At 35.9% G+C, this 17,929-nt stretch overlaps 2 protein-coding genes across 5 annotated transcripts; one reads left to right on the forward strand and one right to left on the reverse strand.

Moving 5' to 3' along the window:
• Positions 1-5,146: 5,146 nt before the first annotated feature.
• On the forward strand, positions 5,147-5,611 carry LOC137955124 (chaperone protein dnaJ 20, chloroplastic-like). The gene has a single exon (XM_068801994.1). The coding sequence runs from the start codon at positions 5,147-5,149 to the stop codon at positions 5,609-5,611; it is 465 nt and encodes a 154-aa protein (XP_068658095.1).
• A 5,131-nt stretch (positions 5,612-10,742) lies between these two features.
• On the reverse strand, positions 10,743-17,859 carry LOC137955517 (pre-mRNA-splicing factor SPF27 homolog). 4 transcript variants are annotated; one of them, XR_011113163.1, is made up of 8 exons: positions 17,595-17,859; positions 17,126-17,301; positions 15,978-16,061; positions 13,536-13,605; positions 13,212-13,345; positions 12,775-13,123; positions 12,008-12,040; positions 10,743-11,147 (listed from the first exon to the last, which is right to left on the reverse strand). XR_011113163.1 is itself a non-coding variant. In XM_068802491.1 (8 exons), the coding sequence occupies exons 1-6, from the start codon at positions 17,829-17,831 to the stop codon at positions 13,066-13,068; spliced, it is 759 nt and encodes a 252-aa protein (XP_068658592.1). In that variant the 5' UTR covers positions 17,832-17,859; the 3' UTR covers positions 10,743-11,147; positions 12,008-12,040; position 13,065. The 4 variants fall into 4 exon arrangements, 3 of the variants coding, with proteins under 3 accessions (XP_068658592.1, XP_068658594.1, XP_068658593.1); XM_068802491.1 differs by having other exon boundaries at positions 13,065-13,123; XM_068802493.1 differs by lacking the exon at positions 12,008-12,040 and having other exon boundaries at positions 13,065-13,123.
• Between the last annotated feature and the right edge of the window lie 70 nt (positions 17,860-17,929).

Genomic DNA, 17,929 nt, shown 5'->3' on the forward strand with positions numbered 1-17,929 from the left:
ATCAAAGTTAACGATCGGATCCTAGAAGATCGCCTATTTAATTCAGACACTAAAACACAAGTTGTCCTCCATATTGTTCTCTCTTTTAATGATCTTTCTAACTACGGTTCACTTCAATACTAATGACTTCCAATGTTCTCTTTTTCCTTCTCAAACCCACCTATGTTTGCCACCTTTGTCACACCCTCATATTTGTCAAAATCATGCAACATGATCTACATTATTTGGAGTAAATGGGTTTTGGTGTTGTGGTCTCAATGTCTCATGGGTTTTATCAACGGGTCCTTTCCACCACCTCCACAATTCCTGAATGATAGTCTCAATCTATCCATCATCAATTTGGAGTAAGCTGACTAGGTCCAATGAGAATAATTACTTGTGAGTTGGCTAAATGTAACAATATCTTAGGAAGCACTTTGCCATATTGTTAACCTTTAGATTGCATATGAGGAGGTGAGTCAATTTACTCTAATAAGTCAAAGGCAATAAATATATACTTACACCAAACAATGCTTGAAGATATTAAAAATAGCTAATGATCTTAACCTAATGAGTATGTTAGTAAGTGCAGAAAGAGTTCTAACACCCTCGTTGCCGTCTAAAACCTAGTATCATATGCTAACAAGATATTTTGGCTTGTAAATGGTTTAAATTCATCTTATAAATTGTTTGCTACAACCACCTTAGCATGACTATCCCTTTTCCTCGTGAGGAGGTCATCTCTATGCTACAAAGCCATGATATGCGACTCCAAGAGTAACTTAGTTCTTCATTAATATTCTCTACATTGTAGCAAATGCCTTAGGTTTCAGCAGATCTCCACAAAAACAGTAAGAGTGATTCTTTTTCCAATCTCAATCAACAATAAGATAAAAGTACCTCTTAGTTATTTAATTCCTATTAGCCATCACAATCTTCTTGGCCCTCTACTCCTATTTCTCCTTATTAATAAGCAACCACTTCTATCATTATTCATTGCCAAATTGCCACAAACACAACCATTTGGCCAAGATTTATTGGCACTAGTTCAACCACAACTTTGTCTAAGCAAATCCTCATAGATTTGGCCACCCTCTCCATCTCCAAAACTAAAAAAAACAACAATGGTTTATTGTTAACAACGTTAAATGCACATATGATCAATGACCCATATATGTTTACTAACATTTTTTCCTTATAAAGGTAAAAAGAGAGTGCATGTAGGGATTCTATACTTTATCTGTTGTTGCAAAAAGGTAAAAGTTACGTTGCTCTCTCAATCCTTCCGATCCCTTTAACCTTTACAAATTTGCACAAATCCTCTCCTACAATCTCCCAACTTAAATAGTTCTCTAGCTCTAGATCCTACCATCTAGCCTTATAGAGATAAGAGAAATTATAAACTCAAAAACTTTCCTATTTACACGATACACAAAGAGAAAGTCCAACATGGAAATCTTGTAAACATTGGCTAAAATCTTCCTTTTCCTTTTTTAATGTCATATAAAATAAATTGTATTTGTTATTCAATCAATGAGAAAAAAAGTGCCACTATTCATTTTGGGAAGGTGTCAAATCATCCAACTAATTTTACTTGGTATCAAAGTTAACGGTCGCATCCTAGAAGATCGTCTATTTCATTCAGACACTAAAACACAAGTTGTTCTCCTTTGATGTCCTTCAGATTGTTCTCTCTTTAAATGATCTTTCTAACTATGGTTCACTTCAATACCAATGGTTTCCAATCCTTCTCAAACCCACCTGTGTTTGCCACTTTTGTCACACCCTCATATTTGTCAAAATCATGCAACATGATCTACGTTATTTGGATAAGTAAATGGGTTTCGGTGTTGTGGTGTCATTGTCTCATGGGTTTTATCAACGGGTCCTTTCCACCATCTCCATAATTCCTGAATGACAATATCAATCTATCCATCATCAATTTGGAGTACACTAAATAGGTCCAACGAGAATAATTGCTTGTGAGTGGGCTAAATGTAACAAGATCATAGGAAGCACTTTTCCATATTGTTAGCCTTTAGATTGCATATGAGGAGGTGAGTCAATTTACTCTAATCAGTCAAAGGAAAGAAAGATATACTTACACCAAACAAGGCATAAAGACATTGAAAATAGCTAATGATCTTAAACTATTGAGTATGTTAGCAAGTGCGGAAAGAGTTTAACACCCTCGTTGTCGTCTAAAACCTAGTATCATATGCTAACAAGATATTTTGGTTTGTAAATGGTTTAAATTCATTTTATAAATTGTTTGCTACAACCACCCTAGCATGACTATCCCTTTTCCCCATAAGGTCATCCCTATGCTACAAAGCCGACTCCAAGAGTTATCTAGTTCTTTATTAATATTCTCTACATGGTAGCAAATGCCTTAGGTTTCAACAGATCTCCAAAAAAATAGTAAGAGTGATTTTTTCTAATCTCAATCAATAATAAGATAAGAGTACCTCTTAGTTATTTAATTCCTATTAGCCAGCACAATCTTCTAGGCCTTCTATTCCTACTTCTGATCAACAAACAATTACTTCTTTCACTATTCATTGCTAAATTGCCATAAACTCAACCATTTGACCAAGATTTATTGGCACTAGTTCAACAACAAGTTTGTCTAAACAAATCCTCATAGGTTTGGCCACCTCTCCATCTATGAAACTAAAAAGAACAACAATGGTTTATTATTAACTACCTTAAATGCACACATGATCAATGACCCATGTATGTTTCTACCTATTCAAAGTGACTATGCATGATGGTTTCTACCTATTTTTACAAGACGTGCATGCGTTCACAGCAACATTGATGGTTGGCTTCATTGTGGCACCATCGGATGTTACATCGTCTACATCTTTGATAGTTTACTACACAAGTTTAAAGTACTAGATTAGGTTAATAGTATTTGTAATTTTATAGGATGGCAAAACATTCTTGTTTACCTTTTTCTTGTACTATTGGAAAAAGCTTATAGGCTGTTAATAGTTGTTCATTCTGATTTGTGGGCCCTGCTCTGAAAGTGTCTAAATTTGGTTTTGAGCATTCATGACTTTAGTCGTTATATTTGGACTCATCTCCTTAAAGACAAAAAATGAAGCATTTGGAATGTTGGTGAAGTTAACAAATTATTTTAGAAACTCAACTTTCTTGCAAGATCAAACCATTGATTTACTTCTTATTTAGATCAACATGGCATCACCTATCGGGTTTGTTATCTTAACAAAATAGGGTAGTAAAAAGAAAAAATACCATATTACTAAATGTAGTTGAGCTATGCCTTTTCAAAGTAAAACCCTCTCTGCATTTTGGGTAGAGGCTTTTACAATTGAAGTTTACATCCTAAACTATTTATCGTCTTCTGCTTTACAATGTAAATCTTATTATGTGGTTCTTCATGATACTTCTCCTATATATTCTCATATTCATATTGTTGATACATTATGTTTTTTTTATTTGCAACATTACAATAAAAAAGAAAATTGTCCTTGATCCCTACCATGAATGTTTCTTGGATTCCATGATAACTATAAGGGTTATAAGTGTTATTGTTCCACGATAGGTAAATTGCTTGTTATTAGTCATGCCTATTTTTACAAATGAAGTTTTCTTATATTCTACAATAAAGACGAATGGTTCCCACAAACCCTAGTCTTGAACTTTTGAATACCTCTCAAATGCTTTTCAAAATCCTTTATCTACTCCCCCGACTCAACCTAAGCTGCAACCATCTTCCTCTTTAGACATAAACATCTCCAATCCCTCACTCTTCATCCCATAACCACTCCAAGCACTCATTCCATAACCCCTTCTGCAACCATGTTTCCATCTCCCTCATATACTTCATGCCAAATTGAAATTATTTTGTACATCCATATGGTTTCACCAACTCCTCCCTTTGCACCTTCCACTAATACTCACTCCATGATGACTCAAACAAAGAGTAAGGCTACTACCTCTATTCTTGAAGCTCACATGGTCCCAGATACTACCGAACCTAGCTACTTCCTACAAGAAGACTGTCTCCCTCAATGGTAATTCACCATGCAGGAGGAATATGATGTGCTAAGGAATCAAACAATAAGGGATCTTCTTCCAAAAACCTTCTATCATGCACATTGTTGGATCTAGATATGTTTCAAAATAAAATACAATTTTGATGGCAGCGTTTAAAAATTGAAAGCTAGCCAACCCTCTTTAGTTGCTCCGGGCCATCATCAACTTCCTAGAATCAATTACAACCAAACTTTTAGTTCAAGTTTCTCATCTCAATCCATTAGAATCATCCTCTCTATCTAGCCCTTACATTTTTTATGTCGATAATGCATTTTGACATGATTCTCTTCAAGAACAAGTCTATTTATAACAAACACCTGGATTTGAAAACTTGTCTCAACCAAATCATGTATATCCTATAGAGCAGTATTGGCAGTACCACTAATATACGTCGTGTATCAAGCGATTTGTATTGGATTTGGAAGGGGGTGACATGATACGATCAAATGCATGCTTTTATCTGTTTTACCTGATACACATTTGATCATACAGATTCTATAGATGATATGTATAAGCACATTACATTATATTTTGGGGTTCTTAATACGATATCTAGTACTGATATGAGCACCCTGAGCAGAGAAGATAAGAAAATAATTTCAACCAATTAATAGAATTATCTGTTCTATACTAGCCTCTAGAACAATACAGATTAGAGCATTTAAAAAGCCAGATGTATGGACATAAGAGGCCAGTATTCCAAACTAACAACATATATGGAAGGTATCGGTGTAATCATAAAACAAAACAAACTTGAGACCAAAGTTCATGAACCAACAGCTCATCACATACCATCTTTCCAGTTTTGAGTTTTCACTTGATCTCTTTAAGAAAGAGAAGTAAATTATCCTTTCTGTCCTATATACCAATTCAATGTATTAAAATTGTCTCGTACTCATCCAGTCCCCTCGCCCCTTCTGTAGGCAAAACATGAACACACACAACCTCTATAATACGATCCTCTCCTTTTCTCTTCCATCGACTCTCTACATTTGCTTCCCCTAATCTCCTCTGGTCTCTTCCGTCATATCAGAGAACCATGCAAGCTCAATTCACGGGCACGTCTTTCTGCTCCCCACAATACCCTTTTTCCATGAAACCAATGGGTTCAAGAGTAGGCCTCCGGGTTCCTGAAAAACAGTCGCTGGCGGCGGCGGCGGCGGCACGCACCTCCATGTACGACATTCTCTCCGTGAGTGAGTCAGCCGGACAGGATGAGATCAAAGCGGCGTTCAGAAAGCTGGCACGGAAATATCATCCGGACGCTTGTAGGTCTGAGAACAAGGACGAATGTACGAAGCAGTTCATTCAGGTTCGAGAGGCCTATCGTGTTTTGTCCGACCCCGTTCTCCGAAAGGAGTACGATTCCCGGCTTAGAAACGGGCACGATCCTGCAGTTCTGAACTGTAGAAGAAGAGGGGAGAAAGTAAGAGAGGTCGGGGACTGGGAGGCGCAACTGGAGGGCCTTCAGAAAAGATCCTCAGATGTGAAAGCCCGGTCGAGTTGGGCAAGTCGGATGAGATCCACTGCGGATGCTCATGCTTCTGCTTCGTCTTCAACAACGTGAAGGAAATCACAGTCTTCCGTGATTTTGAATATTTTTCTTTTAAATAAATAAGTTCTTTTGCAAATACTTGCATATTGCGCAACAAGATCAAAACTTAATGTAAAACCTTCTGTGCCAAATGTAAACGGTTGCGTATGAAATAAAATATAAAACTATTATGTAAATTCTTTTGCGCAAAATATTTCGAAACACCCTATTTGATTTCAGTAAACTCTATCCTGCATTAGTTCAAGAATCATGATTGGGATCTTGGAAGTCGGCAGCTTACGTTGATGTATTAGCATGAACCGTTTCTGATCATTAAATTGACTCAAGATGCGGCTTTTTCGTGAAGTTAGTGAGTGATAAACGTTTTGATGAATTCCGACTCTATATATAATCTCAGGAAGCCTTATTATCCCTAGAAGAGACAAATCCATAATCATCAGTCTTGATGTCATGATATGTTTCTGGAAAACAAGTTCCCAGGATGGTTGACAGTAAGATAGAGTGATATTAGAACTAAACAACGAAAGAACTCAAGACACTGATTCGATTTTTGCTGTAGTCGGCATTAGAGTTGTCAACCGTATGCCGTGCATGGAGCAACTTCACAAGCCATGCATTAAGAAGATTGTCTCTAACCAAGAAAATATTGGTACCCATCAATAAAGGAGAAAGGTGGCAATTCGAAACATTGACAAAAACTGATTCATTGACTTTCTATGTTAAAATATATCTTACGTTATTACAAAATAATTTATTTATTTATTATATGCGCTTCTGTTGTTTTTTACTTTTTTATTAATTTTTAATAATTTATTATAGTCACACGTAATTATTGTATTAATTTATAATAAACTATAATAATTAAGTAATATAATATAGTTTTCGTTAATTAGGATGTTAACATATTTTAATACTACACGTTAAATTACTTATAAGTGTAGTAACCATATTTATTTTGGTTAATTATCTGTTTAGGTATATGTTCTATTTAAGTATATTATAAAAGGTTACTCATTCTCTTGTTTATATCATACTTTTCATTTGGGGGCACTAACACTAGAATCTATTTTCTAGTGCACTTGAACTCGTCTACACTAACACCCAAGGATGAGTTGAAGTTGAATCAATTCATTTAAGTTCAATTTAATTCTTCACTTCAATTCAAGTTCATTGTAGACTAACCCCCCCTAAGAAAAACTCTTGTAACGTTGGATAAAGTTTATCTTAATAAGAAGCGGTAGTTATATCAAACAATGAAATTCATACGATTTTCTCATTAAAAGTTTTCAAATTTTGAAATCTTCATATGAGTGGTATGAGTTGGGATTAGAGTGTTGTTGTAAAGTTGTTATCTCGTATAGTATTGGCCTTAACTTCTCCTTTGAAGCTGTCGATAATTAGGCATATTGGATTTCCTCAGGGTGTAGAACCCCATAGAAAAGAAAAGAAAATGAGAATTTGGCCATTATTATTCCAAAATATAGATAGTGATTCTCCTTTTCACTAACTATTTTTCAGGAATAATAGTTGACAAATTCTCTTTTTTTTTTTCTTTTTTTCTTTCTAGGGGTTCCAAACAGACCCTAAATATTTTCACCCTATTGAAAATCAAATAAGTCCCTTTAGAAGTATCTTCCACGTATGTGTTTTTTCTAGGTTTATAAACGGTTGTATAGTCTCAACCACTGAAAATCCCAAAGAGATGTCTCTGCCAGACATCCACCCCTCAAGTGAGAAAAGTTTTGAAGAAAGAAATTTTTTCAACTATATAATTTTAGTTTTAAATAATGATACTTAGTTACTACCCCAAATAGGGATTGACAAGCACAGGTTTCACACGATATATAGGGATAAACTTGTATTTAAACCTTAGTAGTGTTAAAGAAGATGTTTAGTAAAAATTACAAACTAAGAATTGATGGGTACTCACAGGTCTTCTAGAAACTTGGGAGCCCACCATGACTGTGGAGATGAGAAGTCGATGGACATACATTATTCTCTTCTCCTCTCCCATTCTCAATCATTTCCTTGTGTCTTACACTTTTTGGTTCCAACGCTCATCCAAATGAGGAGGCAATATCCTTCACCCTCACAACATGATTATAAGAGACTTAATCTCAATCTAGTCCATGAACTAGCAAATCTTATCTTTCAAAAAACCCTAAGTGATTACTTAAAGAAAACCGAAAAAATGGCTAAGCTCCTCGTGTCACCCAATTCTCTTTTCTTTCTTGTTTTCCAATACGTTGATCACATGTCAACTTTCCAAGTTCCTGTGATTTTGCTCTTAGCTATGATATATATCTTTGTGTCAAGTTAGGTTCAAGGCTTATCCCAAAATGATTAATATCTTAGGCAATCTCTTTCCTAATTAATAAACTAAACATATTTATTCTCACTAATCCATGTAGACCATTCCTTCACATTTTGCACTACAAAAATGAAGAAAATCAAGGGCATAAAATATTTCTCCTTTGGCTCTCCCCATAAATGGAATCCGAGTTTTTCCCTATAATTTTATATCCACCCTTCTCCCTAGAAAATGTTTGTATGAATAAGGCACAAAGACAACAGTAGGATTCATTGCGTCTGCTCCATATGTTCGAGGCATTTTTTAAAAGGAACAAAGGGAGGAGGTGGTCACCTCATCTTGGTCCTGGCCATTAAGAGGGTTGAAAATTCAAACCCTTCTTTGTCTTTTGTCTCCATTTTGGGATCCGGTTGGGAACAAAAGAGCAAACCGAATTTAGAAGGATTAATTTCTAGTTCATGCATGATAGCGACGTGAGCTGTGAATCGACGGCTTCCATTCACCATTCGGGGTTCAGAGGCAGCTTGTCCAGGGCATGGTGCAGTGGATGCTAGAAGGGCTTAAATTCAAGAAGGCGAGTAGAGACTTGCAGAAAGAGCAAAGCCGGATGTCTCTAAATTGATTGCACTCCTGAATTGTGAGAATAACCACGTTAAAAGGTATCAGGATTTCCTGTTTAACGAATCCCTACTTATTCAACCCATCTCCACTCCAAAATTCTAATCGTTGAACAAACTCTCAACCTATAATTCACGTTACTTAATCCAAACGACGACTTCCCAGAATGTTGGAATTTGTGTTTGTATCGACCGGGCTAGTCCTTGTATAAGATCCGTGGGGCTGCTTTCCTAACAGGTTCGAGCCTTTTAGCCCATTGGTTTCAACATGGTATCAGAGCCCGGGTTTTTCCGGTGAATTTGTCCACGGGTTTTCCCATGCGGGGGAGTGTTGGAATTTGTGTTTGTATCGACCGGGTCAGTCCTTGTATAAGATCTGTGGGGTTGCTTTCCTAACAGGTTCGAGCCTTTTAGCCCATTGGTTTCAACACAGAATAATCCACTTTCACAATCACATTCACTTTGTTAATATCACGCGTCAGAAACTTGAATTTTTTCGAGCTTCTCTTTTTTTCTACGCAGCTGCTGTGAAATAATGTACAATCTCCTGTACTAGAAGGAGCTGTCGTAAGCTTGCAAGACCACTTACCAAAACGAAATCGTAGAGAAGAAAACCCTTTTATGAAATAATCTGTAGCAATAGCAGAGGCTTGAAAAACTTCAAATGGGTCTGGCAATCTTCTTTACCACTCTGAGGTCTTCGATCACTAGATCTTTCTGGCCTCAAATCTTATTAAGTATGATGCCCTTCGGTCCATTAATGGGTTTGGTCTTATTTTAAACCAACAAGAATTTGAAACGATTATATTAACAAATCGAACAATTTAATACAATAAAAGAACAACTTCAGTGTACAATCAGATATTTTCGTTTGGATCCTTTCGCTACATAAGTTTAATCCAGAACCCAATATACACAAATGAACAGTGTCATCATTTACATTTTAAGTTGTCTGGCGATATAGGAGAACAGTTTCTGGGTAAATCTACATATTTATCCTCTGATAGCTCTAGTAACTTGCACGTCTGCACCACTTGAATAGGAGGGCAGCCCCAAACCATTGCACTCTCTCCTCTTTTTCTTCGTCTCGTTCTCCTGTTCTTTCTACTTGGAGAGAGATGTTTGGCTCTATATGGACACGATTCATGACAGCTTCGCAGTTTCCATTCCGAAGGTAGAATACGAAACCAAAGAATTGGCTGTTATCGAGTGACTACAACGAAAAATATCCCGTTAGTCGATACGAAGATGAATTGAGCCCCGGGGAAGGACAAGTATCCCCCTTTGTCCACGGCCGCTATTGCCACAGCTGCCGAGAGTTGACACAAGCATGGAGGGAACAACTGAGAAGGCTGAAGAAGAACAAGAAGAAGAAAAGGATGTCGTTGTGTTGTATTCCTGAACTTATGTGAAGGAACTTTCACCCCATTGTTGACTGATTTCATGTTTCTTCTTGGCTTCAATCCATCTTCCAAATATGTATTGTTTAAAAGAGCTTAACCACCTTAAGTTTATTAACTGGTTCAAAGCAGTTCAGTTTTTTGGTTTCAGATGATTTAGATGGAATACTGGCTCCAAAATGTTCTTATATATGTTGCTGAAGCTTCCTGGCACAGATACTTGAATATGCGACCATGTATTTATACTTCGGTTTCTGAAGGGTTTCGCAGAAATCTGGAAGACTGCATACTATGGTTATGTTTAATGTTTCTATTTGTCAATTTATTGCATTCATGCCTAGAACAAGTGCCATGGGATCATTTGATAGCTTATAAGACACTACAGTTTCACATTTACATCAGAAACATTGTTGTACCACAACTGCTCCAAGATCAAACTGGAAAGCTTAGTTGAGTCAAATGTCAAACCTTGAACTTGAAAGCTTATCCTTCTTGTCATTGCATGCTTTGACAAAGCTCAGAAAATCCCAAGTGATATATGGGAAAATATGAGTTTGCCTCGTATTGTTTCATGCCCTTCCCAATTGCTTGGCTTATACAATTTCATGTTCTTCTTCTACCAGTATCCTAATAAGTTCTTCGACCAAGAGGTCAACCACAGCAAATATGATACAATGGATACAAGATGCTGTTGTTGTGATCCTCTTCCCACTTCCGCTTTAAAGCAAGTTAATAATGGATCCAAAACATATAACAGAGACTGGTGCATCCACTAGAACTAAAATAACCTCCATGGAGAGGTTCTGACTACCTCCAACATTCATGGACAATTTTCCCATACCAATTAAAAGTCAATCCATTAAGGTAAAAATTAGACAATTCAGTACCAAGCACCAACACTAAATCTTAAAGTTCCTGGAGCCTTAGACATCTGTTCTTAATGTACAACAACCATCTCTAGCATACTGTAAGCTCTCGTTGGAGAGCACATACCTATTTTAATCTAAGCTGATACCTCTTTCCTTTAGCACCCCATACAAAGTTCATCATGCAGGAATAGCAAACAGAACAAGCATAGCAGGCATTGAACTGGAAGTATATAGATCAATGAAAGTATAGACGCAGCCAACCACTGGAATGTGGATTCCTTCTACATTTCATAAGATGCCTTTTCTGTTCTTCACCTTGTTACTTCCTACCCATTCACGTTTCCTACACCTCTGTTACAGTAATAGAAAGGTATAAAGGAAAAATTACTACGTTGATTTTTTAAACAATTTGAAAGCAACTTCTTTGGCAGCAGAAAGTATTGCAACAAAAATGAAACAAAGGAGAAGTTATTCTTTTGATTATTTAAGCAATTTGAAACCAACCACTCTTTGGGAGCACAAGCTATTGCAACAAATATCCTAATTTTTCCAAACAAAATAGACCATAAATTAGGTGTAGCAAAGGATGAAGACTCAGCTAACTGAGAAAAATTGGGGCTATTTGGAGAGTTTAACAAAACCTACCAACACATAAAAAATACTTAAAAGTAGAAATATTTAACAAGCAAACTTTTGGACAAATTGTAAAATCTCAAAAAACCTCCCTCTAACGTGCCTACAGCCATCCAACATCATCATTTCTTTTTTTTTTTTTAACTCAAACAGAATGACTAAAATACTCATTCATATAAACTGTATTAATGATGTTATGATGTCAACATCATTATTTCCCTCACATTTTACTTTCTTAGTTTCACAAAGGGCATTACCATTCTCTTAATATATGAAACAAAAAATAAATCGTACATCCCATCTGTTGAGCTACTAAGAGAGGTTTCACTTTACCTTATATCCATCAACACAACAAACAAATGGAACAGTAACCACTCTTTTTTTAAGCAAGGTTTTTTACCTATTCAACCCACACATATATCAATCTCGAGGTATCTCAAACCCCACCTAACAGCAGATTTGGATTTGTTGAACTATACCGTAGATTTAGGGTTGAGTTAGAAGTTTTTCAAACCCTCTACAGCAGATCAATCTGAATATATTAAGAAGAATGCAAATATAAGGTTCACAACAAATACCTGAAGAATCGGAGCACTCAAATATGTCATAACCTATGCAAAGAAAATTGCAGTGTTGTCATTTATCCATGTCTGATAGACAATGTATCAGGGAAAGGAAACAGGTGAAAAATTCTTGTATGAATAAATACAAACTTAGACAAGAAGCATAACGAGGGCTGCCGGGGTAAATTTCTGATGTATAAACACCAATAAATATCATTGAATTTTCTCTATATGCTCTTATATAATTTTTGCTGACATTTTCTCTGAATTGACTCACTACTCCCACTTCCCCTACTAGCTTTTCCCCCACTTCCCAATCCCAAATCATCTCTTTCAACTTTTTTTTTTTTTTCAATAATCATGAGAAAGAGGATTGCATTAAGAGGGCTCCCAGGGTACGCAAAGAGTCCAGTGAGTAAATACACAAATGAAGTAAAAAAATGACATACTAGACCCTAGACTAAGATCCACACTAGGCCACAAATAAACATAGTAGATCCTAGACTAAGATCCATGCTAGGCCACGAAAAATCTGCTGTTCCTATGATATTCGAAGAATTATGTTTATCTACTTGCTAACTCCATTAAGACCTATCCTTTTTAAATAAAAACACTATTAAGACCTTATAAAAGGATCAGAGTGAACTGTTCTGAAGAAGCTTCTAAATTTAAATAAAAAAAAAGAGTTGATTCCATGGTTCTGAAACTTCTAGCTATAAGAGCAGGGATACACATTTTAGGGTATTGATAATAGAGTATATAGGAAGGCATTTTGTTTGCACCTCACTTAACAGAAGTCGCGGGTCTTCCTTAGTTCCAACAAGACATAAAGCAGTGCCAGTTCCAGATTTTATCTAGAGCTTCAAAGCAAGTTCAGATCCCCAAAAAAGGTTTTGCCTTCAAAAAACAAGTTTAGTGCCCAGCTAAATAACAAGTCATTAAGGCAACAAATTAGTGCATAGGTTTATCCTTTATCTTAAGTTCCATACAGAATCCATACCACATTTCTAGTTACATCGAGATCACGCCAAAATTACTTATGATACTAGTGCACCTGGACATGAAACAGTACCTCAGTGCTCTGATACTACTTTAGAGCCATTTTCTATGTTAGAGTCCAAGTTCAGTCCCCTGCAAGAAAATTTTCTCAAATAGTGAAAACATTCACATTCAGGTGAAAACAGAGAGCAGAATCAAAAAAGCATTTAAAAAGTCATACATTCCTGCAGCTTCTTTCTTCATTTCTTCAATACAATCTTCCATCTTCGCACAGGCATCTTGGATCTCTATGTTCTTCATGCAGAGTTCATTATATTGCCCAGCCAGTGCATTAAGTTCAACAGCTGTCTTTTGCTGGTCATATTCAAATGATATATGTATACCAAATAAGAATATTTTTTGAAACAAAAATAAGAATATTTTGAGTCAAATGGAAACAAAAAAAAAACATAAACTTAAAAACCATATATCGTTAAAAGTATTTTACACAACCAAATGCCACAATGGAATTATAGATATATTCACAACAGTTCCCAACTCTCACCTGGTGAAACTTTCTGTCACGGTTTACAATTTCTATCTGTTCCAGATGTCCCTCAGCTTTGGCTTGCATACTAAAGCAGGAAGAAATCAGAAAACAAACTAAAGAGAATAAGCTAATAGTCACAGAAGTTCACAAATTATAAAACAGATACCACTAACTTCACTTTGGAATTAGTGTAAGTAAACTTATTTTCCAGAGAATACTCTGTTGACAATCTATTACTGAGAAGAACTGTTTCCAAGGCTGGATTTGGCATGACTTTTTTGAGCCAAAAAAACAGCAATCTAGTTTGTAACATTAGGTAGCGACCTTGTCAGATGTCTAGTACCACAATGGAAAGTGGACTAACTGCTTTAGTATAGTACTTGTTTGGTGTTTACTCCCTAGTTTGACCATTGTTGTGATTTATATAAGGTGAATCATATAAAATTTGTAAAACGGATGGGGGTACTATTGTCCAACAATTTTCACTATGTCCTCTTCCTAGAAGGAAAACCCTTTCTTTAGAAAAACTTTATTTTGTAACTTCTCCAAGGAGGTATTTTTTCTTCTTTGAAGGTGAACCATTTCATAAAAGGAAGGATAGACAAATTTTTGACTGCAGAAGGAGCTCTGTAGACCTACTCATTTCACGTGGGGCCCATATAATTTGCACTTTCATATGTGATATGGGGCCTAAAAAATAATGGTGCACGTCAATCATGGCTCAATTTTTCAAGTGCTCTTAAACATTTAATGTGGGACCCGCTACCTCATTGTAACAAGTAGATCCACCTAGTGTGCTTCTACACTTTGACATGGCCTCATCTAATACAGACCTAAGCCTTTGATGTGGTGCCCACCTAACAAGACGTGCATTAAAGTCAAGGTCCAAGTTATGGTCATATACTTTTCTGAAAGAAAAAAAAATGATATTCATCTAACATGGAATCCACCTAAACCTAAATTAACAGGACCTAAAGTTTAGGTTTTAAATTGCTCATGCAGTTTAATAAGTTATATTCATTGATGAAACCAAGTTTACTAGTAAGGATGCTTTAGTAAGTTACTAAAATGTTGTCTAATATTAACATAACCAAACACAATACATGAATCTTACACATGAAAAGCAATTTGGAAATAGTTGGGGTCATACTACACTTCCTCACAAATTCAAAAAAAAAAAAAAAAAAACAATAAAATAAAAATATATATAACCAAACACAATACATGACTCTTGCACATGAAAAGCAATTTGGAAATAGTTGGGGTCAAATTACACTTCCTCACAAATTCAAAAAAAGAAAAAAAAACAATAAAATAAAAATATATATAACCAAACACAATACATGACTCTTACACATGAAAAGTTATTTGGAAATAGTTGGGGTCAAACTACACTTCCTCACAAATTCAAAAAAAAAAAAAAAAAAAACAATAAAATAAAATAATAAAATATATAACCAAACACAATACATGACTCTTGCACATGAAAAGTTATTTGGAAATAGTTGGGGTCAAACTACACTTCCTCACAATTCAAAAAAAATAAATAAACAATAAAATTATAAAATATATAACCAAACACAATACATGACTCTTGCACATGAAAAGCAATTTGGAAATAGTTGGGGTCAAACTACACTTCCTCACAAATTCAAAAAAATAAATAAACAATAAAATAATAAAATATATAACCAAACACAATACATGACTCTTGCACATAAAAAGCAATTTGGAAATAGTTGGGGTCAAACTACACTTCCTCACAAATTCAAAAAAATAAATAAACAATAAAATAATAAAATATATAACCAAACACAATACATGACTCTTGCACATGAAAAGCAATTTGGAAATAGTTGGGGTCAAACTACACTTCCTCACAAATTCAAAAAAATAAATAAACAATAAAATAAAATCTTGTACGAAAGTCTTTTAGAAAAGAACTCTGTAATAAAGGTCTCTCAAGAAGGCCTAGCAGCGCAAGTTGAAGCTTGTATATTCTCCATTTTAAGATTGACAAAGGAGTATTCTAAACCAAGTCTCGACAACACAACTAAACTGACACTTGGGAGGAACACAGTTATGTATATTGAAGTGAATTGGTTGATTCAGACTTCTTTCTCTTAATCAGCAGAATAGTTTTTTCAAACTAAACTTGGACTCTTCTATGAGATCAGTAATATTCCCAGTGATTTGTTTGGAATTGGTCCTATATTAGCAGATGTGCTAATGGGCTTGTGGATAAGCTGGCCAAGGAGGGGTAGATCACCAATTCTTCATTGTTCTGATCAACCCTCCCTCGGCTCATATATTTGTGTTTGGCCTTTGGCCTTTTAATGAAATTGCCTTTAAAAGAAACTGAAGTTGGACTCATTTTCAATCAATGTAGTAGACACTTAGTAAATGGTGTACAGTGAAATGCAGAATGCAATTGATTTGCCAAGAAAAAAGTGTTACCTCGATAAGAAAGCCTCCAATCGCTGATTATTATGTTTCCAGACATTTGCTCCATGCTTCAGCATGAGTTCAAGATTTTCAATCCTGCAAAAGATTTATAGGAGGTAACTGGAAGGAGCATGGTATATCACAGAATGCATTAATTCACATAATAACCAATGATTTCATCTGTAAAGCCCACAGCTCAAATCTCCAGACAAGCACAAGAATCATTTTCATAAACCTGAACCTGCATACTGTAATTCACTTCAATGTCTTTCAGATGCAGGATGGCAATGGTTACAGTAAACAGATAACCTCAGCCTACCAAAACCAAACAATGCCAGATTGGAGTATGGATTTTCAGCTGCCTTTCAGTGAAAGGTTCTGGTGAGACTGCCCCAACTCACCTTATTACCTTCACACCCTATTGAACTTTTGAGTAATTTAGTAATTACAGAGGCCAAAATGTCAACAAAAAGAAACATCCAAAAATTCTCGGGGAGTTCCAGACACCATTCCCATTCTCAATTGAACCTATCAGAACTGGGCAGTTTGACTAAACCATTTTGCCCCTGCTAATTGAGTAGAACGTTGAGAATTTTGCCTTTTGAAAAGTGGACAGTTGAGAAAACAAACACAAAGAGGAAGAAATCTTCTATCACTGAGAAAAGACATTAAGATTTTCAACGAGTCTTCAGTTTTGAAGGGATTAGAGCTCTTGGAGTCAACAAAATGTCCATTGCCATGTTGAAATGACTGAGGCAAGAATATAAATTCTAAAATACAAAGCTATCTATACTTGCTTATCTCATTAGAGAAGAAGCTTTTAAAGAATGAAACAATAATTAAACGGCCTTTTAACATAATTGTTGAGTGGGAAAAAAGTCCCACATTGAAAAATGAGAAGAAAAAGTTAGTAGGTTATAAGATTGAACAATAGGCCTCTAAGTGGCTAGGCATTTTAGGATGGAAACTGGTTCAACCCAAAAATCCAACAATTATATTAATGACTCCTTAAAAACCCGTCCTGTCTATTATGAGTGGTTGATTATAAAAAGGGCTGATTTTAAAAATACTTCAGTTTTGGTTTTCTCAAGTGTCACCATGGCAAAAACATTAGTTGCACAATTCATATATTTTTGACAAATTCAGGGACCACTTAGTACCTTATAATTTGATGCTGAAGCATCCTTTGAGCATTCTGAACAGAATTTCTCCAAGCATCGGCGTCACTCCTCTTATGGGCCGGTGGTGGTTCCAAGTTATATCGAGAGATGTCCAACGCCACAGGAGGTTTTCCTGATCTCACTCGTTCATATTCTCTGGCAAGCATAGGGTGGTCCTGGGTATAAATAAAACAAACACAATTTCTCATATTAGCCCATGAATGCTGTAGACTGCAGCAGCCAACCAGTGAAAGATCGGAGAGAACCACTCTCAGAGTTTTAAATCACTTCACCGAGTGTTACAGCAGAAACTTAATAAAAAAGGGAAAATTTTATAGAAAAGAAAAAAAAGCACCAAACAAACATATCTCCAAACCTACTTCTTTCCCTGTTTAAACTTTGAACTGTTAAAAACGATGAAGATAAGTACTAATTGAATCAGGAGGAAATGAAATGGCAAAGAGTCAACCTCGAAGTTGAATCTAGGCATTGGCGGGAGTTTTTTAAGAAAATCTGCGGGTTTTTTACTGCTTCTTCGCATTTCCTCCTCGACCAACCGATCCACTTCAGCCTTAATAGCCGGGCTACCGTAATCTTCATCGATATACGGTAACGCATCAACGATTTCTTCTGTCAAACCGCCGGTCAAGTTAGGGTGGGGAGCCTCAGGCGGAGCTTCGAGCATTAGGATCTCAACGCCCGCCATTTCGTTGCTCTCTATTGGAATACCGACACGAGCTTCGCGTTTTTTCCTTGAGAGATAAAACCCTGTGTGCTTAAAGTTGTGGGCACCGGGTCGGGTTT

The sequence above is a fragment of the Aristolochia californica genome, unplaced genomic scaffold, assembly GCF_029961685.1.
Source record: "Aristolochia californica isolate CCGP_79_NKW_82.1479 unplaced genomic scaffold, dmAriCali1.0.hap1 SCAF_2, whole genome shotgun sequence".
NCBI lineage: Eukaryota > Viridiplantae > Streptophyta > Magnoliopsida > Piperales > Aristolochiaceae > Aristolochia > Aristolochia californica.

Coding starts and splice junctions, on each gene's coding strand:
- LOC137955124 (XM_068801994.1), top strand. CDS start 5,147: ATGGGTTCAAGAGTAGGCCTCCGGGTTCCTGAAAAACAGTCGCTGGCG.
- LOC137955517 (XM_068802493.1), bottom strand. CDS start 17,831: ATGGCGGGCGTTGAGATCCTAATGCTCGAAGCTCCGCCTGAGGCTCCC. Junction 16,062..17,125: donor CTTCAGCATCAAATTATAAG/GTACTAAGTGGT, acceptor AATCTTTTGCAG/GATTGAAAATCTTGAACTCA. Junction 13,346..13,535: donor GTGACAGAAAGTTTCACCAG/GTGAGAGTTGGG, acceptor GAATATGACCAG/CAAAAGACAGCTGTTGAACT.